At 38.3% G+C, this 21845-nt stretch overlaps 1 protein-coding gene across 4 annotated transcripts in view; it reads right to left on the bottom strand.

Annotated features, from left to right (window-relative positions):
* UBR2 (ubiquitin protein ligase E3 component n-recognin 2) overlaps positions 1-21845 on the bottom strand; it is a 68524-nt gene that overhangs the window by 13399 nt on the left and 33280 nt on the right. For all 4 annotated transcript variants that reach the window (XM_044429695.1, XM_044429693.1, XM_044429692.1 and 1 more), the window contains 20 exons: positions 20999-21060; positions 20227-20337; positions 19454-19519; positions 18542-18664; positions 18327-18390; positions 17827-17951; positions 17099-17151; positions 16421-16523; positions 13232-13280; positions 11777-11931; positions 11563-11665; positions 10603-10712; positions 10426-10506; positions 8840-9021; positions 6426-6625; positions 5742-5835; positions 3913-4074; positions 1417-1514; positions 1148-1235; positions 66-214 (listed from right to left, as the gene is read on the bottom strand). In XM_044429695.1, the coding sequence (XP_044285630.1) occupies positions 66-214; positions 1148-1235; positions 1417-1514; positions 3913-4074; positions 5742-5835; positions 6426-6625; positions 8840-9021; positions 10426-10506; positions 10603-10712; positions 11563-11665; positions 11777-11931; positions 13232-13280; positions 16421-16523; positions 17099-17151; positions 17827-17951; positions 18327-18390; positions 18542-18664; positions 19454-19519; positions 20227-20337; positions 20999-21060 (2178 nt within the window). The remainder of the gene's footprint in view (positions 1-65; positions 215-1147; positions 1236-1416; positions 1515-3912; positions 4075-5741; positions 5836-6425; positions 6626-8839; positions 9022-10425; positions 10507-10602; positions 10713-11562; positions 11666-11776; positions 11932-13231; positions 13281-16420; positions 16524-17098; positions 17152-17826; positions 17952-18326; positions 18391-18541; positions 18665-19453; positions 19520-20226; positions 20338-20998; positions 21061-21845) is intronic.

The following is a 21845-nucleotide window of genomic DNA, read 5'->3' as shown; positions in this document are numbered from 1 at the left end:
TAAGAAGAGAACAGTTCAACTGGTATCTTGAGTACCAATATTGTAATGAACTGTAACTTCATTACCTATTGTTTGTATTGTGTATGCACAAGTGTCCCAGCACATTACTGGTACACGTGGATCTTCTTCATTCGGATGAACCTTCAGACCTACTTTGTATGTTGCAGTGCCAAATGTTTTCAGCATTTCTTTAATGCTTTCAGAATATAGATTCCTACGATAAGAGAAGATACTGTTATCGACACTCTAGATTCTACAAGGTTTAACTCATGATTTATTAGAAACTAAACACTGAGCAGAAGCTTCATAATTTCCTTGCCTAACAGAACAAGCATACTAGCCATAGAATTTATCCCAGTGTGGCCTAATTATAGCCTTTTATCCAATGCCTTCATTTATCATGGTTTGCAAATATTTTAAAAGGTACTTTTTAAATCATCTGCTAATCATCATATTCACTTTTGTAAGGGCTGCAAAAATGAAAAATAGTAAAATATCCATTGATTTGGTGATACTGTTATACTTTGGGGTGGGCAGTAAGGTCTCTCCAGATGTTCTGGCCTACAATCCCTATCAACTGTAGCCAGAATAATCTGTTGTGAGGAATCATAGGAGGTTGTAAACCAAGATACCTTAATAACTACAATTTAATCACTCCTCACCAGGTTGGGCTTTGTGTGTATACACTAACTTCTGAACTTTTCTGCCAAAGCCTTTAGGCTTACATAGTTGCAGTGCTTCTAAATATTGTATTGTATCTCAGTTTTGCCTCCAAATATGTGAGCACCAGGGCAGGGAAATGCTAGTTTAAAGTAGAATTCTGAACTGAGTCTCTCTCTGTGCACACAGTATAATGTCTTACAGTTGCTTATAAAACGAAGGCAAACCAAGAGACTTCATGGGCCAAGACATTCAGCACAGCCAAGTGTGCTCTAAAGTTTATGAATACTATATTCATATGATAATTGCATATGACAAAATATACACATTTGTTATGACCATCTGGCCTACACTATAATACTTGTACAGTCCTAGCTGAATAAACTAACAGCCTTGATTGAAGGTCCCAATAAATGTCCCAAACTCCATGTAAATTGGTTATACCACCATATGGAGTTAATCAGTAATTAATAACAGCAATACATACTTTGGTTGGAACTCTGGTCTAAAACCTTCAGGTAGCTGTAGTTCATCCATTTTTTCTGACTTCCTACAACAGGAGATACCTGAATAAGCTGCAAAACAAATATCCTTTTAATCATTTTACTGTTACTGCTCATGATCTTGTCTGTTTGCAAACAAAGGACAGACATCTAGCCTACAGAGTGATCTCAAAAGGAAACCTAAAGCACAATGAAACAAACCACCTCCCCTCCTGAGAAGAGCGACCATACAAATGTGAGATTTCAGACTTACTCATGGTTTCCTGGTTTTGAAGCATATGCAATGCTTTGATTTGCTGAGATACTGTTCTTATCCACTGAGCTAGATTTTGTTGAGTTGAAAAATCTAACCTGTCAAGAATGAACATACATACATACATATATATCTGTGTCCAGATAAACATAGTTCTCTTTTTTACAAATAAAAAACATTTACATACTTTTTACAGTAAACATAAGGCAGTTACACAAATCCTCTTAAATAATAATGCTGTTTTGGAATCATTGCAATACCTCTGAAAACAAACTTGGAATTAACCCCTTCCCTGTCCCTAATCTATTCCAGTATGCAGGGCATTAATTTCACATTCCTATGCAAAAGTGAAGTACATGCATGAAGCCTGCTATAGATTCATACTAACTTGAAAGCATATGGAAAGGGCTCTGCTGCATCTGTCCAAAGGTCCCATGAGAGCTGGTGTAGCATAACAGCTTGATACTGAGCTGCAAATCAGGGAATCCCTCGTTCCAATCTTGACTGCATATAGGGTGACTTTGTATGGAATTCAAAATTGCATATTTAGACAGAAAAAAGTCCCAGCTATGCTATGTTCACCAGGGAATGCTGGAGTTGCATGTCTTTTTTCTGTCTAAACATGCACAGGATTGCACGCTTCAGCAAGCAACCCTGAGCCTCAGCTGCCCAAGCCCTGCTTTGTGCAATAACACCAATCAACCTTAAAAGGGGTAAATGATTAAAGCAGAATAATGTATGAAAATTGTTTTGAACTCTTGAAAATATTACATAAATGCCAAGTATTATTAGCTTCATCACTTTTCTCTAGTGCAGAATTTCATTTCTATCAGTAACCAGCTAGTTTCTTCTGGAAGCCCACAAGCAAGAAACAAATTTCTCCTGTTTGCGATTTGCTGCTCCCTACTGACTCTGTCACCTTCCCTCTCTCATCCAGCTTGTTCACCTTCTCCTTTCCAACCTGGGTAAATGCCATAGCTGCTGTTGCCTCTTTTCCTTTACTCCCCTCTGAATTGCTCCCAATCACAGTTACAAAGGGAGAACTGCGACCCACAAAATTACTAGGTGAGCTTTCCAAGTGCATTGGTGGTCCATCCTTATACAGCAATTTTATCTGCAGAGAGTTTTCCAGCAGAGTGGCTCCCTCACCAATTGTGAAATTGGCTTTGGGGTAGCAAGATTATGTACTTTTGGGTGGGGCCCTTCCCTTCCCAGATTTCTTCTTTTTCTTAGTGACCTTACAGAAGTGTGACACAGAGATGAAATATTAAAAACTAGCTGCATTATATTAGCAACATGATCAGCAGCAAGACGTGAAATTGGGGCTATATATAATTCTCTCTCTCTCTCTCTCTCTCTCTCTCTCTCTCTCTCTCTCTCTCTATATATATATATATATATATATATATATATAATGTAACAATAAAATATTATTCCTAACAACATGTGTAAGTATCTTACGCTCCTCCCCATTCCTGACCCAACAACCAAACAGTTTTTAAACATCTTGAATCAGCTCTGGAGACAGGAAAAATCTAAAGCATTAGTAGCCACACATGTACTGTTTAAGTAACGAGCCCTTTCCTTTAGAGACTTAGTCTCAACTTCTGTAAACAGTACTGAGATTTCCTGTGGGCACAATGTATAATCTAGCATTCAAGAGAAGAAAACCCCTAATCCCCATGACATAGTTTGAATGTGGCAGATTCTACTCTGGCACAGCAAATCTCTTAATGCAGCTCTCTGACCTTTTAAGCAGATGATTACTGGTGTTTACCTATCAATGCTAAGATTGGCCACGTGTGACTTTGGTGTGTTAGTCATTTGTTGCATTTTCTAGGGCAAATTGAACAAGAATTTTAAAAAATACAGAAACCTCTTAGATATGAGGAACTTACTGTATTTTAGAACTGCTAGAGTTATCCCAATGAATTGTGACAAAATTCAAAAGTACAATGTAATATTGATTATATGACAAAAAGAAAGACTTCTTTTAAATATAATATATACAATTTAACATGCATTTATACACAATGGTTTCAGTGATTGGTTTCAGAGATTCTTCCTGCTAGCAGGAACACTGTACACTTATATTCTCCATCTCTGATTTCCAAATGCATTTTCTATTATGGATTTAATGTTTTCAAAATTATCTTCTTCATATTTATTTGTCCTGTTCTTCCATGCTTTTTCAATGCACTAAACAGGCAGCCATGATAGAAGTTTGTTTTGAAGCCTCAATAAAATCTGCATTTGACATTCCAGAAATGATTGTAATGCTTAGACTCCTCAGTTCTGCAGTCTATTGGCTGAATAATCAAGTTTCCAAAAATGAGAATATAGTTCAAAGTACACAAAGCACTGAACCCTGCAACTATTTACCAGAAAACATCACATTTGTTCAACTTCACCTCCTTATATTATTCAAACTGAATGGTCAAACAAGAAGTTCTACTTTCATCCTACTAACAGAGGTGCTTACAAAGAGTGACTGACCTGTTAAATAAACTCCTTGGAGGAGGAAGCAAAGGAATGATAGTGTTACTTAAACATTCACAAAGTGGACAAAGAAATTCGCCATTTTCTACATCATAGCTTGTGTGTACTCGTAATCTTTGCTGTCGTCTTTGCTCTTTTGCTTGCACAGCATCGAAGTATCTTTAGAAAGCAACATAAGATATTAAAATGAATTTTGTAAAACAAGTACAAGTACAATTTTGTAAAACAAGTACAATTGCTGCTTTCATCAACATAATGTGAAAGATCTGCTCATTTCTTAAAAGCTTACTAGCACCGGCAGGATAGCATACCATAACATGAGAATATGGCCAAGGTGTGCTTGAGGAGAGAACATTAATCTAAGGAAATAGGCTGCAATTTTATTGACCATCACCTCAATATAAATACAGTCTGTGCAATGTGTTCCTGAAGGAATTAATTTAGGGAAAAATTATGCCATGGAGTTTCACAGGGTTCCATTTTATCCTTTATGCTGTTCAATAGCTACATGAACCAGTGGGAAAGGTCTGGGCTGAGGAGTCATCAGTATGATGCTGATACCCAGCTACCTCTCATTTATATTTATTTATTTATTCATTCAATTTATATCCTGCCTTTTTCCTACAAAGGGCTCAAGGCAGCTTACATCATTCTCCTCCTCCATCTTATCCCCACAACAACAACCCTGTGAGGTAGGTTGGGCTGAGAGTCTGTGACTGGCCCAAAGTCACCCAGTTGGCTCCATGGCCGAGTGGGGACTCGAACCCAGATCGTCTGAGTCCCAACCCCATGCTTTTAACCACTACACCACACTGGCTCTCCATGTGAGGCAATAACTGCTCTAAACAGGTGCCTGGACAGTATGATGGGCTGGATGAGGGCCAATAAATTGAGGTTCAATCCAGATTGCTGGTGGGTGGGCCAGCTGTTCAGGTAAGGGTTCAGGCACTGTATTGGAAAGGGTTGCATTCCCTCTATGGGATAGGGTATGCAGCTTGAGAGTACTCCCTGACCCTGAGCTATCCCTGGAATTCCAGGTTGCATCTGTGGCAAAGAGTGCTTTCCTTCAGCTGAGGCTAATATATCAACTGCACCCTTACCTGGACGGACAGGTCCTAGTAACAGTAACTCAGGGACTGCTCACTCATGCAACCGGACTATTGCAATGTGCTCTACGTGGGGCTGCCCTCAAAGACAATCCAGACATTGCAATTGGTTCACAATAGAGCTGCCAGAGTGCTGACAGGGACTGGTGGAAGAGAATGCATCACACTGGTCCTATCTGAGCTACACTGGCTACCAACTGAAGTCTGGGCCTGATTAAAGGTATTGACAATAACATCTAAAGCCCTGAACATTAGGGCCTTGTTATCTAAGGGAATCTCTCCTTCCATATGAGCCTGCCGAGATAAGATCCACTGCAGAGGCCTCCTCTGAGAGCCCTCCTTGAGAGAAGCAAGGAGGATAGTCACGAAGAGGAGGGCCTTCTCTGCGATAGTGCCCTGATTATGGAACCTGCTTTACTTGTTTTAGCACCAGACCAAAACCGTTTTATTCTCCCAGTTTTTTAATCAATAATGTATTTCAAGTATCGAAGCAAATGTGGGCACCAAGGAGTTCTTAACTATTTTACCATATTTATAATATGGTTTTAATATATATTTTTGACTTTTTAGGTAAACTGCCTTGAGATTTTATAATAATCAGATGGCATATAAGAAATTTTAAATGGCCAGGCATTTCTGCTTGGCCAAGGGTACATGTTCAATATACAAGTGCAATATTAAGGATTAGATGTATGACCTGTTAATATTCTTAAAAATTACCTTTGCCAGCAGTGGGCATGCATAATATGTCCACAGCTACCTGTGTGCGTTCCACATGACAAGTCTGGATGCATGAACAATGGATCATATTTTTCTGCATGCAAAAACATGAAAAAGGCAATAGTCAGTCACAAAGCTTACTAAAAATTATATACAAATTTACATTTAAAATTTTACATTAAAGTTAATTATATACAAATTTGCATTTCAGTCAGATTAAATAATTATTTTTAAAAAGGAAATAGAAGAAAAGATGACCAGAGGAGGGGTGTCTAGCAGACCTTGGTCTCAGGCAAAGGAAAGGAAAAAGAAGTAGGCAAAGTCTAGCAGGCCTAGAGGCAAAAATCTAAAGGATTCCCATGAATCCTCCTTCCTGGGCAACACAGGAAGTGTTAACCCACTGTGGGTTGCAAAAAATATTTTAGATTAAGGTTTATTAAAACCTACTTCCCAAGCTAGACCATAGCTAGCCCAGTAATGGGAAATTCCTGCTTGTCTACAGTTCGTGGCACTAAGCTAGCAACAGGATACTTTGAATGGTGTCAGGTTGATTATACCGTGAATAGAATCTTCCAAGTTGTTATTTTGGCACAGAGTCTTGTGCATTTGAAATATGGACAATCGGCTGAAATTGACACAAAAACAAACACGCATATGCAGTATTACAACATTACCTCTACTTACCAGGATCTGGAATCACTTTATTTCTATTTTTAGACAGGACTGTTGATCTCTGAACAAATGCTGCCAGGACCATGGCTGTGTTGTCCATCTTAACCTCCTGCTCTTCTTGGCATAAGATACATGTAACCACTTTCCTTTGCTCGGTCACTTTAGTCTGCTCAGGACCCAAGGCTATAAGCTTGGTATCTGAAACTGAAGGACTAGAATCAAAGTGTATTAGTCAGTTTTTCACTGTAATGTTTACCAAAGTAAAACAACAGTTTAGTTCTTTGTATACAGTTGTGAACTCAAAACATTTGTTTTCCTAACAATCAAGCCTATGCTGTATGTACACTTCTAGAAGAAATTGGAAAAACTCTGTACAGTACTACACAGTAGCCCTAGTTAAAATTCACACTCTAAAGGAGGTTTAGATCAGCCAAAATTATATTGCAGTTATTTCAGAGCCCAAAGTAAATTCAAGGACATGCAACTTTCTTTTGGTTGAAATAACGGTGGGAATACTGGAGACTAACCTCTTAGAAACTATCAGAAAGGTACTGAGCCTAACACACACTCTGCAAAGTTTAATGCAACCTTTTGGCTGATTTTAATTTTTCAGAAGCCATTATGATAAGATGGGTATCAATATAAAAGAGCAGACTACAAAAGGAGTGCAATTGTGATTGATCTTAAGCATTTTATGACAGCACAGAGACCTATCAGAGCTCGGCATATGATCCATTAAGGGCTATTCTCACCAGGAACAATTCATGATGAGAATAGTCCAAAGAGAAGTCTGGGCTAAATCTTAAATGCTACACAAGTGGACTGTGACATGTAGAAGGAACTGTCTTTGCTTTCTCCACAATGAATACGCCTGCACTCATGTCAGATTTCATGTTGGAATTACATCAGTGGAGCCAGCTGGAGACGAGGGTCAGACTAGATGGCCTGGAAGGCCACTTCTGACTCGCCACCCCCCCTCATGTGTATATGCGCCACTGGCTCCCCTGCTCTCTGAAACAGTTTTAGGAAATATGCTAGGAGCTGCAGTGGGTAGGGTGAGGAAGTGGCAACTGATGCATCAGCAGTGTGTATTCCACTGGTAGAAGGACCCAGCTGGATACAATCCTTTGTATATGCAAAAAACACCTATCCCCCAAGTGGGCAATGCAAATCGAACTTTTCTAAAATGAATGCTGCCACTACTCTTCTTAAAAGCAAGCTGCAGAAATTACCTTAGTAAAGCATGTCCCACTCACCCATCTACTATGAAAGTATCCTTTTGCTTCTACCTATCTCTTAATTCTAGTTTTAAAATTGCAGATACATATAACATTAATTACTAGATAGGAGTTTAATTTTTCAAATAAAAAACTGGAAATAAGTAGAAACAGTTATCTCAGAATTTTGTTTGACACCATAATTTAGACAGCAAGTAAGTTCTTTGCTGGGTCTTCTCTTGAGAGTTATGGCTACTAGCTGTTGTTTTTCCTTTTGTAATCTTATGATTAGCTAATGTAGTACTAATTAATATTCTTATGATCTTATGTAAAATGATGCGGCATCAGCAGTGGATAGTAAAAAGAATAGGTAGAAGTGATAATCAATTCAGCCAAGAAAAACATTAAGGCTTACTCCCTGAATACCCTTCTGCCAGCAGGCTTGTAGGATGATCCTGCCTGTGCAATGGGTACAGGGGAACAAATTTTTTCCAAGTTCCCTCTCTTTACTATGTCTCTCCAAAGTCTGCACCAGAGGTTTGAGGATCCCACTGGAAAAGTGTGTACAGGTCAACAGAAAGGGGGCAAAGTGATGGAAACGGATTCATTGCTTTCTGTCAGCAGGATTGTCTGTTGCATTCAAAGTCTGTCTGTGAACAGATACAGCCCTTCCATTCAGATACCTTTAGTATCAAAGTGTAAGAAATTAGCAAGACAAGAGTTAGTGAGGAATGCCACGGGAAGATGTGGCAGGGGATGCCGTATGAGGCGAGACTGAGGGAACTGGGTCACTTCAGCCTGGAGAAGACTTGGAGGGGATCTGTTGGCAACATACAGGTATGTGAGGGGATGTCACACGGAGGTGGGTAGAGACCTGTTCTCCCCTGCAGAGGAAGGCAGCACGTGCTCCAACGGAGCAAAGCTCAGGGAGCCAAGGTTCCATTTGGATGCCAGGAAGCACTTCCTGACAGTTAGGACCCCGAGGGTGTGGAATGGGCTTCCACGAGAGGTGGTTCAAAGATAGGCAGGACATGCACATGGTGTGCATGTCGTGAGTGGAGCTGGCTGGAGCCGGGGGTCAGACTAGATGGCCCGGGAAGCCCCTTCTGACTCGCTCTGTTTCTATGTTCCTATGTCAAAATGAGGATTTACTGTTAAAAATTAAAAGAGCTGCTAGCTTTTCAAAGCTTCCTATCAGTGCCATCTTACCTATTATCATGCACTCTGGAGGATGAAGTTTCAAGTTCATCTAAAGTTTGCTGGAAGAGTTCTTTGTTTTCATCAATGAAGTTTCGCTGCATCTCAGACATCTGTGCCATGATCTTTTCTCTTCGCAGCCTGGCAATTTCAGCTTTTCTCTTTCTCTCAGCCTTTTCTTTATCTCGTGAGCACTACAAAGTTAACAAGTTAGCAAATGTAAGTAGCTAATCATAATCTAGGTCTTCAGTCCATTTCAATTACATAATTTGTGTATGTATTAAATAGCATTAATTGTGTAACTGAAACAGAGAAAATAAGCCAAACAAACAAAATAAGTCAATGTGGTGTAGTGGTTAAGAGTGCAGTATCTGTTCCAACTTAGATACCATAGTTGAGTACAGGCCCAGTGAATGTAACTTTGCCCACTGTTTATCCAGTTACAATGAATGCTTTTCCATTTCTACAGTTCAGGGCTGAGGACAGAATGCTTGCAGAAATGATGCTTACCACACCCAGGGGACAAGACTGGCTGAATGTGTAAGGACAGCAATGAATGCTTCTTTAAGGCAAGGAGTGCTTCCACCTTGCCTAAAAGGGGCAGTGGCTTCTTTTAAAACACTCCCAGAACCCCACCATACTGATAACTTCTGGAAGGACTTTGATATTCCTTTTCTGGGCAAGTTGGTGAAATGTGTGGTGACTCCTCAGTTCCAGAGATTTCTGAATAAAGTAGATTATCTGGATCCATTCCAATCTGCTTTCAAGCTTGGTTATGGAACAGACTATTTTAGTCATCATCATGGTGGATGATCTACAGCAGGAACCGGACAAAGTATGTCCCTGTTGGTTCTGTTGGACTTCTCAGCAGACTGATATCATCAATCATGGTATCTGTCAGGGGCATCTGAGACAGATCTGGGAGGCACTGTTGGCTCCAGTCCTTTGATGGATGGCTTGCCTTCTCCCTGCTGTCCTTCCTCCAGCAGGCAAATAAACTTTTTGGTCAAGCAGACCTTTGGCATTTAAGTGGGTTTGTTGGGTTCGGTGCAGTTTTCATTCTCTTGATTTTTGTTTGTTTGTTGTTGTTCTGATTTTAACTGTTTTAATGCATTTGTTTTATTATTGTTGAACCAAGTTTTACTTGTGATTGCGAGCTGCCCTGAGTTCCATTTTTCTAGGTAGAAATGTTTGATACAAATAAAAATCAAAGCTACTAGAAACTGTACATCTGTAAAGAATATACCAAGTACATTGTTAGACCCAGCAAAATAATTTTCCCATAATAAGCAGAGCCTAAAGAATCTTAGTTCATAGCTAAACTTTCTACTGCACACCATTACTTGCATTCTTCATTTTCTACCTTAGCTAATATCAACACCCTTCTCAGTTAAAGCTTTAAAATACTGTAAAATAAAGTACTTTGACACACATCCTAAACACATTCCACAACCCTCTGTCCCATGTTTAATATGGTAATAAAGAAAAGGTCCTACTCAGTAGACTAGAATCTACCAGATCAGGTATGTTTTTTATTGTGGTCAACAGTACAAATACCTATCACCACATCACCAGTTTTTCCATTTCATTAGACTTACCTCTTCCATAATATTTCCCTCAGTTTCTGATACAGGACTTGTAGAAGATCTTTCTCTTAGCTTCTTGACTGCATTAAAAGCCTGCAACAGGAAAATTACATGATTGATCATTATTTAAATACAGTAAAATATTATTTATCAGCCATAAAGATGTGCAAATACTGCAGCACAATGTACCTTTAATATCCATCTGATCATATCCTTGTGCACTTCCAGATGGGGTGCATTCTGCAAAGTTTCTAGCATAGCTAAAATGCTTGGGGAATTGCCAGGTGCCTCACCAGGTCCTAAAGAAGAACAAGGAAAGAACTCGGTATATGCATCTGATGCATTTCTTTGAATTTGTTTTGCTAGCTAAAATTCAGTATAGAAGAACTATGATCTGAAGAATACTTATTTTTATGATACATGTTTTTTATAAAGACCACTCCTGTGCTAGGAATGTGAGATAGTTCTTCAAAAGCACTGCAGCAAGAATATGCCACTTTTGAACAAATGGATCCCCATTAAGTCATTAACTCATCTTTATTTATCTCTCTCAATTGCAAAAGATGTCATCAATTTTAATGAACATTAGAAGAGAAGAACCAAAGATCACACCAAGTCTTATGCACAGGGAATTTACATTTTCCACAGGAAGCCGCAGGCCATCTCTGGGTATGTGTCATAATCACATACTACTAACCATATTTCTCACAAGCATAATTAAAATGCATTACATGTATTTTTAAACAAGTACGTGAAACAGCCTTCAAGCATAAAAATGTTATTTGTATAAGAAGATACTATATACAATTTATTGTTGTGTCTCTTTTAAATGCTAGCCTGTAAATTTTCTTTGCCACCTAATTAGCAGCAGAGCACTTTTAAAAAGCTAATGGATGCACATGTCAACACAAAAGTTAACACTTCAGCCACAAAGCTGTCGATTGTACTTATAGTTCACTTTTGCTCTAATGAAGTAGCAACTTTAAAATATAATTTTTAAAAGACTGCAGTGTTAAAGTTCAAGGTGGTATAAGAAAAAAAATTTAAAAGCAATTTTTTAAAAGAGCAGAAAATTGAGGAACTCTATAATGATCTTACTATATTTTGTTAAAATAAAAGTTTGGAATATTTGTATAAGTAGCAACCTACTTGAGATCTTCTGACTGAAGGTAAAAGTCACCACATTATCTTCATTAGCATTCTCAATGTGTTGTTTTTCTTCTTGTAGTGCCATTCCAATTAAGTGCAAAACCTAAGCAAGAGTTACTGCGGTCAGAGTTTACATATTTAAAAAGTGGTCTGTATTGTCCACTAGCATTCATTTGTGAATTAGCAACATCTGGAGTTTAGGACTTAAACGCACCCTTTGCAGCATGGACTCTGACCAGGCATAGCCGTTATGCTCTACTGCCCACTGCAGTATCGTCCTCATAATGCACAACATAACATCACTCTGAAGAATATTGATCAGGCTTTCAAACAAAGGGCAGAATGGAGGTAGAACAGGAGGTGGGAGTGCTGAAACAAGAAATTCATTAATGAAATATTGTGTATGCATGGTTTAGCAACCTTCACAATGGGCTAGATCCAACATTAAGAGAGGTGATTTCTGTTCCCACAAGGAGGAGTTTCTCTTCTCCATTCCCTCTGTAATCCTCTGCATACCTCCCGAATCTACTCTGGAGGCCTGCGCACTTCCTGTAATTATTGAGTTGGGGTGCATGAGGGGGGCTCTAGTGCAGAAAGGGAAATTATATTCATAAGTGGTGTGTGTTCCAATGGAAGGACATCATTGGATATAACCCACTATATAAGGAATATTTAAGAACTTCTCCTTAAAGGATGGAGCCTTTCAACAGAGCAATCAAGTCCATTACTCAACAGCATAATCCTATACATATTTACACAAAAGTCTGTTCCACTGAGTTCAACAGGGCTTAATCCTAGCTAGGTAAGTACATATACGATTGCAGCTTCAGTTCTACTGTTATAGCAGAAAAACAGTCTGATTGCTAATATCCCAAAGGTTGGATCTTATACTGTTCTAGTGACTTTTGATGAATGAAATCATGTGGATGGTATAGATTATATAGAAAATTCCCATGTTAGGCCTCCGCTTCGAAATGGATTGGTGGAACTAACATGAGAATGTCTTGTTCTAGTACCTTTTTATAACTGAAATCACAACAAGGGAATCAGTCATAAGAAGCAGAAGTTATAGCATACCAGTTTATATTTGTTGTTGCAAATAACAGGCTCTGGTTTACTTAATTATGAATATGTACAAATGGGAAAGCTTCTGGCAAGAATGCAGATGTGTTTGTAAAGGCATCTAATGGAGTGTGCCAAGAAAAATGAAAACATACAGTGACAATCAAAAGATCCATTTCATACTTATGTCCTCACAAGCAATGCAATGGTAGCAGACTGCATATCTGCCTTGGGTTGGAGACAAAGAGCAGGAAGGGTTGATACACAGATGCTGAGCTGTATTCATGAGTCACAAGTTGAGCAAGCCTAAACTAAAAAAAAGTGCATAAAGACCTTTTGTGGTTTTTGCTGCCGCAGCTCCAATGCCAAAGACAAGCTGCTGCTGAGTTTTGAAAACACCTTGCCGCATCAGATATACGCATGTAATAGTGTAAGCCACAAAGAAAGACCCCATTTGTACATTCTTTAAAGGCAAACACGTCCCCTTTAGAGCCTAGCCTTTCCTTGGAAAATAGCTGTTTCAGTGTGTGTACTTTCATAGACTTTAATAAAAACAACTAAGCACAATAATACTGGGGATATAAATATAAATAGGCAAGACAGGTACCTGTATCTTCTTGGTTTTGTTGCCTTCGTTTTCTTTGGGCTTCCTCTGCCTTATTTAAAAAAGTCAGAGAGAGTAATCAACATTCCAAATAGTTAGAAAAGTGTTCTAACTGTATAGACACTGTCAGATAGCTAATAAGGAACTCTTAAAGCCTTCTATGTACTATGTTTTCCATCTCACCTTAATATTTTATTTTCCCATTCCAATTAAATGTTATAAGCTCTGTTCCTTGCATTTTACCATGATATAATGAGATTCTTCATGCATAGCACTAAATAAAACTTCTTTTCAGAACCAAAAACACACAGCTAAATATCTTAAAGGTTTGCTCAAATCAGTATTTAAAATTCAACTTCCCATGCAAATTACATGCATATTAAAGTTCCCTCATTTGTTTACCCTCTTTTTTTGAGAACACCACAACTGTTCCTATGTCCTGAGTGAGGCTTTTCTTCTTGACTCCTCCACCTCGTTTCCTTCAGACCTCTGCATCCTCCACCCATGCTTTTCAATTTCTGTTATTTTATTATCTGCTACTGTTCCCCAATGCATTCTCTCTGTTTCAATTCCCTGAATGCCAAGAATTCCTGCTTCTAACTCTGACATGGGCAACTTGTAGCCCTCCAAATATTTCGGACCTACAGTTCCCATGAGCCCTCACCACTGGTTATACTGAATAGGGTTGATGGGAGTTGTGGGTCAAAACATCTTGAAAACCCCCAGACACTGATGACTGTTCACTCTCCTTAATGGAACTTTCCATACAACAGATGACCTAAATCATACTCCTGATGAATATACAGTAGATGTAATAAATAGATTTAAAGAATTAGATCCGACAGACAGAGTGCCAGAAGAACTATGGACAGAGGTTCGCAACATTGTACAAGAGATAGCAACTAAAACCATGCCAAAGAAAAAGAAATACAAGAAAGCAAAATGGCTGTCTGGGGAAGCTCTACAAATATCTGAGAAAAGAAGGGAAGTGAAAGGCAAGGGAGAAAGATACACCCAACTGAATGCAGAATTCCAGAGAATAGCACTGTTCTTAAACGAACATTGCAAAGAAATAGAAGAAAACAATAGAATAGGGAGGACCAGAGATCTCTTCAAGAAAATTGGAGATATGAAGGGAACTTTTCATGCAATGATGGGCATGATAAAGGACTAAAATGGCAGGGACCTAACAGAGGCAGAAGAGATTAAGAAGAGGTGGCAAGATTACACAGAAGAACTATACAAGAAAGAGCTTAATGTCCCTGAGAACCAAGATGAGGTGGTCACTGACATCCTGGAATGTGAAGTCAAATGGGCCTTAGGAGGTCTGAGCAACAACAAAGCTAGTGGAAGTGACAATATTCCAGCTGAGCTATTCAAAATCCTAAAAGATGATGCAGTAAAACTGCTACACTCAATATGCTAGCAAATCTGGAAAACTCAGCAGTGGCTGCAGGATTGGAAAAGGTCAGTTTACATTCCAATCTCAAAGAAGGGCAATGCCAAAGAATGTTCAAACTACCGTACCACTGCACTCATTTCACATGCTAGCAAAGTTATGCTCAAAATCCTACAAGATAGGCTCCAGCAGTATGTGGACCGAGAACTACCAGAAGTACAGGCAGGATTTCGGAGAGGAAGAGGAACTAGAGATCAAATTGCCAACATATGTTGAATCATGGAGAAAGCTAGGGAGTTCCAGAAAAACATCTACTTCTGCTTCATTGACTATGCTAAAGCCTTTGATTGTGTGGATCACAACAAATTGTGGCAAGTTCTTAAAGAGATGGGAGAACCAGACCATCTTATTTGTCTCTTGAGAAACCTATATGCGGGTCAAGAAGCAACAGTGAGAACTGGACATGGAACCACTGATTGGTTCAAAATTGAGAAAGGAGTTCTGAAAGGCTGTACACTGTCGCCCTGCCTATTTAACTTATATGCAGAGCACATCATGAAAAAGGTGGAGCTAGATGAATCACAAGATGGAATTAAGATTGCTGGGAGAAATATCAACAACCTCAGATATGCAGATGATACCACTCTAATGGCAGAAAGTGAAGAGGAACTAAAGGGCCTCTTGATGCAGGTGAAGGAGGAGAGCGCAAAAGTTGGCTTGAAACTCAACATTAAGAAAACTAAGATCATGGCATCCGGTCCTATCACTTCCTGACAAATAGATGGAGAAGAAATGGAGGCAGTGACAGATTTTATTTTCCTGGGCTCCAAGATCACTGCAGACAGTGACTGCAGTCAAGGAATTAAAAGACGCCTGCTCCTTGGGAGGAAAGCTATGGCAAATTTAGACAGCACACTAAAAAGCAGAGACATCACCCTGCCAACAAAAGTGCGTATAGTCAAGGCTATGGTTTTCCCAGTTGTAATGTATGGCTGTGAAAGTTGGACCATAAGGAAGGCTGAGCGCCAAAGAATTGAGGCCTTTGAATTGTGGTGCTGGAGGAGACTCCTGCAAGTCCCTTGGACCGCAAGGTGATCAAACCGGTCAGTCCTAGAGATCAACCCTGACTGCTCTTTAGAAGGCCAAATACTGAAGATGAAACTCAAATACTTTGACCACCTAATGAGAAGAAAGGATGCACTGGAGAAGAGCTAATGCTGGGAACAATTGAGGGCAAAAGAAGAAGGGGATGGCAGAGAATGAGGTGGATAGATGGAGTCACTGAAGCAGTCAGTGTGAGCTTAAGTGGACTCCGGGGGATGGTGGAGGACAGGAAGGCCTGGAGGAATGTTGTTCATGTGGTTGCGATGGGTCGGACACGACTTCGTGACTAGCAAAGCAAAAAAAAAAAACAAAACCCAACAACAGTTCTTGTCTGTATGTTCTCACTCACACCCACACTGTCCTCATTTCTTTCACAGAAGCCATACCACTGGCTTGCATTCTACTGTTGTAAACATCAACTTAATCTTAAGTGGCATTTAGGATTGAACACACTTCCTCTCTGTTTATTCAACAATGATGCTATGCAACCACTGACGCAGCAATGCCCTAAATTCTGCTATTATGCACATACTCTTCCATTTCAGCACATTAACTGAAGAGCACTATCCATGAAGAATTCGTTGTTTCAGGGTCAAATAGTAGCACAGCACACCCAGCATTCCTTGAATACAAAGCTTGAGAGCCACTATAGTCACATCACTATCAATCACTTTATCTTCCATAGTTACCTTAGATTGTTCTGCTCTTGAGAAATGATAAAAATACAAGTTGAAATTTTTAGCACATTCTAGTTTCAACTCATATAGTCCTCTGCCTGTTAGTCCCGGCTTCCTAAAACAGAATTGCAAACTTAGAATGCATACACCAATAACTGAATATTGCTTCTTTAAAAAGTTCCATGAGTATGAAACAGTAAATCCTTTAAAAGCTGAGAATGAGGTATGTGGTTCAGGCACAATCATATCTTTTCAAGTAGTCCACCAGAAGTAGTAGTAGGGTCCTCTAAAGAGATGCATGATTAGCTGCTTCTTGCAGGTGTGTGGACTGAGTGACAGAAAGCGACAGAACTCCTGTTTTGGTTTAGCCCTTAAGAGACATTTTTGCTGCAACAATCTAATATGGTTGTCCTTCAGGAATATTTTTCCATGTAATATTGTCTTTCACATATTTATGCATAAAGTAACATTAGAACCAGATATTGGTGAACAATAATCTGTCAGGTAAGGGAGACTGATATAGTCCTATAATTTTTGTCATAGATGTTAGGTTCATTGTATATTTTGAGATGATTTAGTCCATATACTGTTGTAAGAATAAACTTAAGACTAGCCTTAAGCAATAGTAACTGGGCAACAAAATGTTGTTACATTACACATTTAAAAAGTTGATAGTGGGAAGGGCTTTACTTGAAACAAGCAACTGCTTCAATCACAATTTCCATTCCTGTCTCTTTGTTCTCCTGCATAACAGAAAAAGAAACAGAAAATTGTACATTACTAGACATACATATGATTGGCTCCTACTTCCCAAATACTTTTCCTGAAATGCTACTATCTCCATATCATCACTACATTGGCCAATCTGAAAGTGATAAGCATGTTTAACTCTCTCTCAGAACTGTGTCCTCTATCTGAAAGCAAACATGGTTATAGTGGCAGGTAAGGGCTGGGGAAGACCACCATTTCCGTTGTGGTTGGCCACTTTCCCCTACTGTGAGATTTTGCTGCAGCCATAGCACACCACTATATTTGCTAATCTAGGACATGGCCATGCAGATACAGAGTAACTTGATTAATGTCCTTTTCCATGTTTCTGAACCTTTCCCTTTCCATACATTTGATTATTGATCACAGTAAGCTGTCACACTGTGTCTGAGTTCCAACAACAATAAAATGCCTTCAAGCTACTAAGAAAAGATGACACAGTGATTAATTTCTAGGGACTATAAAATAGTGGAAAAAGACAAGAGCACACTGGTTATATATGTTCCCTAAAAATAATTTATGTCCTATAATAATAATTCATCCATTGCCTGACTTCAAAGAGAAGACTTCTGTCACTTAACACTGAGGGTACTGCACACCCAAAGTCCAACTTATAAAGATGTACTGAAAGCATTTTTAATGAGACTCACATCTTCTGGTAATGCTTTCACTAATTCGCTGTGAGCCATGGGTCGGATGCTCAACTGATGGATAATCTCTCTCTTGATTTCATCCCTAGCATTGACCTGACCAACACCAGGAACAAATCTCTCTCCTGTAAAATAAATCAAAAAACTCTGATAAATTCTTTTTACATGGAATTCACACATGTTTTCAGCTTGCCTAGATGCAAGACCACTTTATATTACATGCAGAAAGGGGAAAAATACAAGAGACTATAATTCTGGTAGAACTTTGAACAGGGAATGAACACATTCACATGCAATTCCCATTTCTATTCATACTAGTGGTGTTAAGAAGCAAAAAAGAGGAATTTTCTGTCCCTCATATTTGTGCTCCTTCTCAATCCAAACAGAAAAAATAGCATACCATGGAATCATAATGCAATTCCACACACAGGAGGTCTTCCATCTAGGCTTCCAAAGATACTGAATTTGTAATACACTGACCAAAATAAATGCAAACTTACCAACAATAATTATAATTAGGTACAACAGTTCTTCAATTAGTGTATTGTTTTGTTGAACCACATCCTGAAAGAAAAAGGGGCAGGGGAATTAATGGATAAGGAATGTTTTCCAAATATTTTTAAATGTATTACAATATTGTCCAATGTTCAGCACCTTGTAATTGTAAGTGTGTTTTTAAAAGTTTTAAATGAAACTTGCAATAGCCATAACCTACCTTATTCGAATTTTCAGAACTGAATCTTTTGCCATAATCTGGAGTACTAAATATCTGATAAAGCTCAAAGCGACTCAGCATTATCATAAGAAAGTGATTTGGATCCATCATGGATGCACCTGTCTATAAAAAAAAAAAAGAATGTGCTTATTTATACTGATAAATAGGATAAATAAATAAATAAACTGATAATTTATACAAGACATCTGCATTCTTTGAAAATTGATTACTATACTTTTTGGAAATATGGGATGCACAGCATGGCTTGCCTTAATTTATGAACCTGGATCTTTAGCTTTTCCCAAGAAAGGCACTTCAGACTATTGCCCTTTTAATTTGTTATTCATGTGACACCTACATTAAAAACAAGGATCAAACTAAAATTTTGCTTTTCATAGTTGGGTATTTTATAATGCTACTTCTGTTTAAAACTTATTCATATGTGATGTTTTCACAGGTCAAGTATGGCAGCTTCATAAGACAAACATGGGAGCCGGAAATATGAAAGATTTCCCTGTGCGCATGCAGATTTGTTTCAGGTGTGGAAGCATGCAAGAGGATGAGTAATAGAAAAACAGTCCCCTCTTGCAGGCAGGTGATCATGGGGAATTTTACTACATGATCAGGACTCACTTCTAGGATCGTAATCTTGCCATTGAACTAGGCAATGAAAACATTTAAGCAGACATAAAATACCATATAGCAGAGGGACTTTCAGACATCATACAGCGACATCCTTTTTTCAAATATCACAAAAATATAAGAACATGTGAGATCTGAAAAACTTCCTTTTAAAAGATAATCATATCAGTGACATCTCAGGGTATAGATATCCTTTTATACAACCATTCTGCATTAATAGGAAAGAATACAAGTATATACATATCTGTAAATGACATTAAACAAAGCTACCTGAAGCATTACTATGTCTTTGTCGAACATCTCTCTTCTGCATTTCACATTATGATAGTAGTATATCTGGTGGAGAAAGAATTGTTCATAATTTATAAATAGGTAATTCAAGATATAAAATGCAGAACCTATATTAGATCAGGAAGTAATTACTGTGGGGAAAGACTTGATAATCAAGCTGGACAAGCTAAGTTATAACAACTGGAAAAAATAGAGATGTACTGTTGCCACTTGGGCCCATGAAGGCACAGTACTGTTTTAACAGTAAATTTTTATATACAAATCTATGTGGGCAAGAATATTCTACTTCAAGACTATTCTGAAAAGGCTGCATTGCCAGCCCATTTATCAGTAGCTGGATGACTGATAAGATAAAATAAGGATAAGCCACTAACAGCATATGTAGTATTTAAACTTCCAACATATTTGGTATTTTCATTAAGCTCTCTTAAAAACTAAAAAAAATTCTTTAATGTGTAATATTTTATTTATTTAAATATTATATGCTGCCCTTTAAGGGGGTCATTCAGAGTGATTCCCACAAATATTTAACTTCACTTTTCTAGTTCACTGACATATGGGTCTACAGTGGGAAAAATTCCAACTTCAACAAGACTTGCTTCCTGGTTAACATGTTTATAGAAGGCAGTACAACACAGCTTTGCAGCTAACTGCTTATCTAGGGCAAGTAACTCTTTAGGAGGAAGTGTTTCAAATTGCCCCATGACTCTCAGATTCACACAAGAAGGAGGTGAGTAAAATTTTGAACTTACTTGGTTAACAAGTGAAAACCCATTTCTTCTCCACATTCCAGCATGTACTTGGGCACACAGAACTAGGCATCGTAGGGGATGTTCTATTAGCATAGGTGGACTAAGTTCACTCTGATTAAACATATAAAAAGCCTTAGATGTTAATTGTGCATTGTCAGGCCCTTATGAGATAATTTATCAATGGGAAGAAATCCAATCCCACCTCTCCAAGAAAAAAAAAGGTAAATGTTCACTTTTAACATCCTTTGGCTTCAATCAACTTTGCTTATTTTCCTTAACTATGTTCAAGTATTACATTTGGAATTCTTAATGTATATTAAGAAACAGCTACCTGCTTGGATGTGAAACCAATGATTTGTATTAAATCTTAAGCATTAAAGCAAAATCAAGCAAACCACAGTTAAAGAAGTTTTCACAAGCTCTCCAGCTTCTCTAAGCACAAGGTAACAATCTGATCTCAATATCCTGCATTATCCAGTGTGCCAGTAAGAAGGCAGAGCACCATGTAGAAGGGTGTAGATCTCTCCAATACCCCAGCTGCCAATTCTTATTTCCAAATAACCCCCAGCAACCCACCAAATGCAAGTCTACTCCAAAGGCATTCAGGCAGCTATTATCTTCAGGATTATTTAAGCAATAACCAAAACAACTTTTTCTAAACATAGTATTGTTTGAGATTATACTTTATTACCATCAACAATTTTTGTCTACAGGAATTTTACTTAAAGAACTACTCACATCACAGTCACACATTTACCTGATTTGTACTCACCATTGGTAACTGTTCTGGAAACTTGTATGCCACTTCACTTTTGCTCAGAAGCACATGCAAACCTGCATTTTTAAAAAAAGCCTTTAAACAAAACAAAGCTATATGCACATCTCTACCATGCGTGAAGAAGCCAAGCCAAAAACCCCTTGAGATAAATAGCAACTGCAGTTGCCAAAATTTTGTGGCTGCAATTTCTCATCAGTTTCTAAATGAATTAGAACAAAATGTTCCTACATGATCACATCTTATTAGACATATACATAAATGTTCTTTACTAAATATGTGATTGCAGCATTCATACATACATCAAGAAGTATTGCTTTTCTGGACAATACAAAATGAATTCAGTTAATTCCTATGAATTCTTCATTTCCTCAAAGCAAGCATGTATCACCACCAGCATGGACAGGACACAGTTTGGATTTTAGAATACTCTGAGCAATTAACTGGGAATTTGAAAGCTTACATTTAACTAGCTGAAAAAATTCTAGACCTCTGAGCCCCTAGGATCATATGCAGCACATAAGCCATATATGCAGCCTGCCAAATCTCAACAGGTCACATTTTTTCAGCTTGCGTGTGAATACAAAAAGAGAGAGCTTGCCAAGAGGCTTTTAGGACAAAACACAACTGACTTTTTGTGTGTTGTCAAAGTGGCAAGTCTAGCATCTTGGTTTATATCTAAGCTATAGTTTACACAATAATGATCAACCAGTGGTATCTTACACTTCAACAAATCTGGTTCAATTGTACAGAAAATATGTACTACAGCTAAAAGTAACTTTGTGCATTTACGCTTAACAGATCAGCCATGCATATAATTTAGCAAGCGGTACTGTGCAGCCTA

Source organism: Varanus komodoensis, unplaced genomic scaffold (genome assembly GCF_004798865.1).
Source record: "Varanus komodoensis strain SLA01 unplaced genomic scaffold, ASM479886v1 scaffold2, whole genome shotgun sequence".
Taxonomy (NCBI): Eukaryota; Metazoa; Chordata; class Lepidosauria; order Squamata; family Varanidae; genus Varanus; species Varanus komodoensis.
Note: the sequence above shows the minus strand (reverse complement) of the source record. Positions and strands in the feature narration are given on the sequence as shown.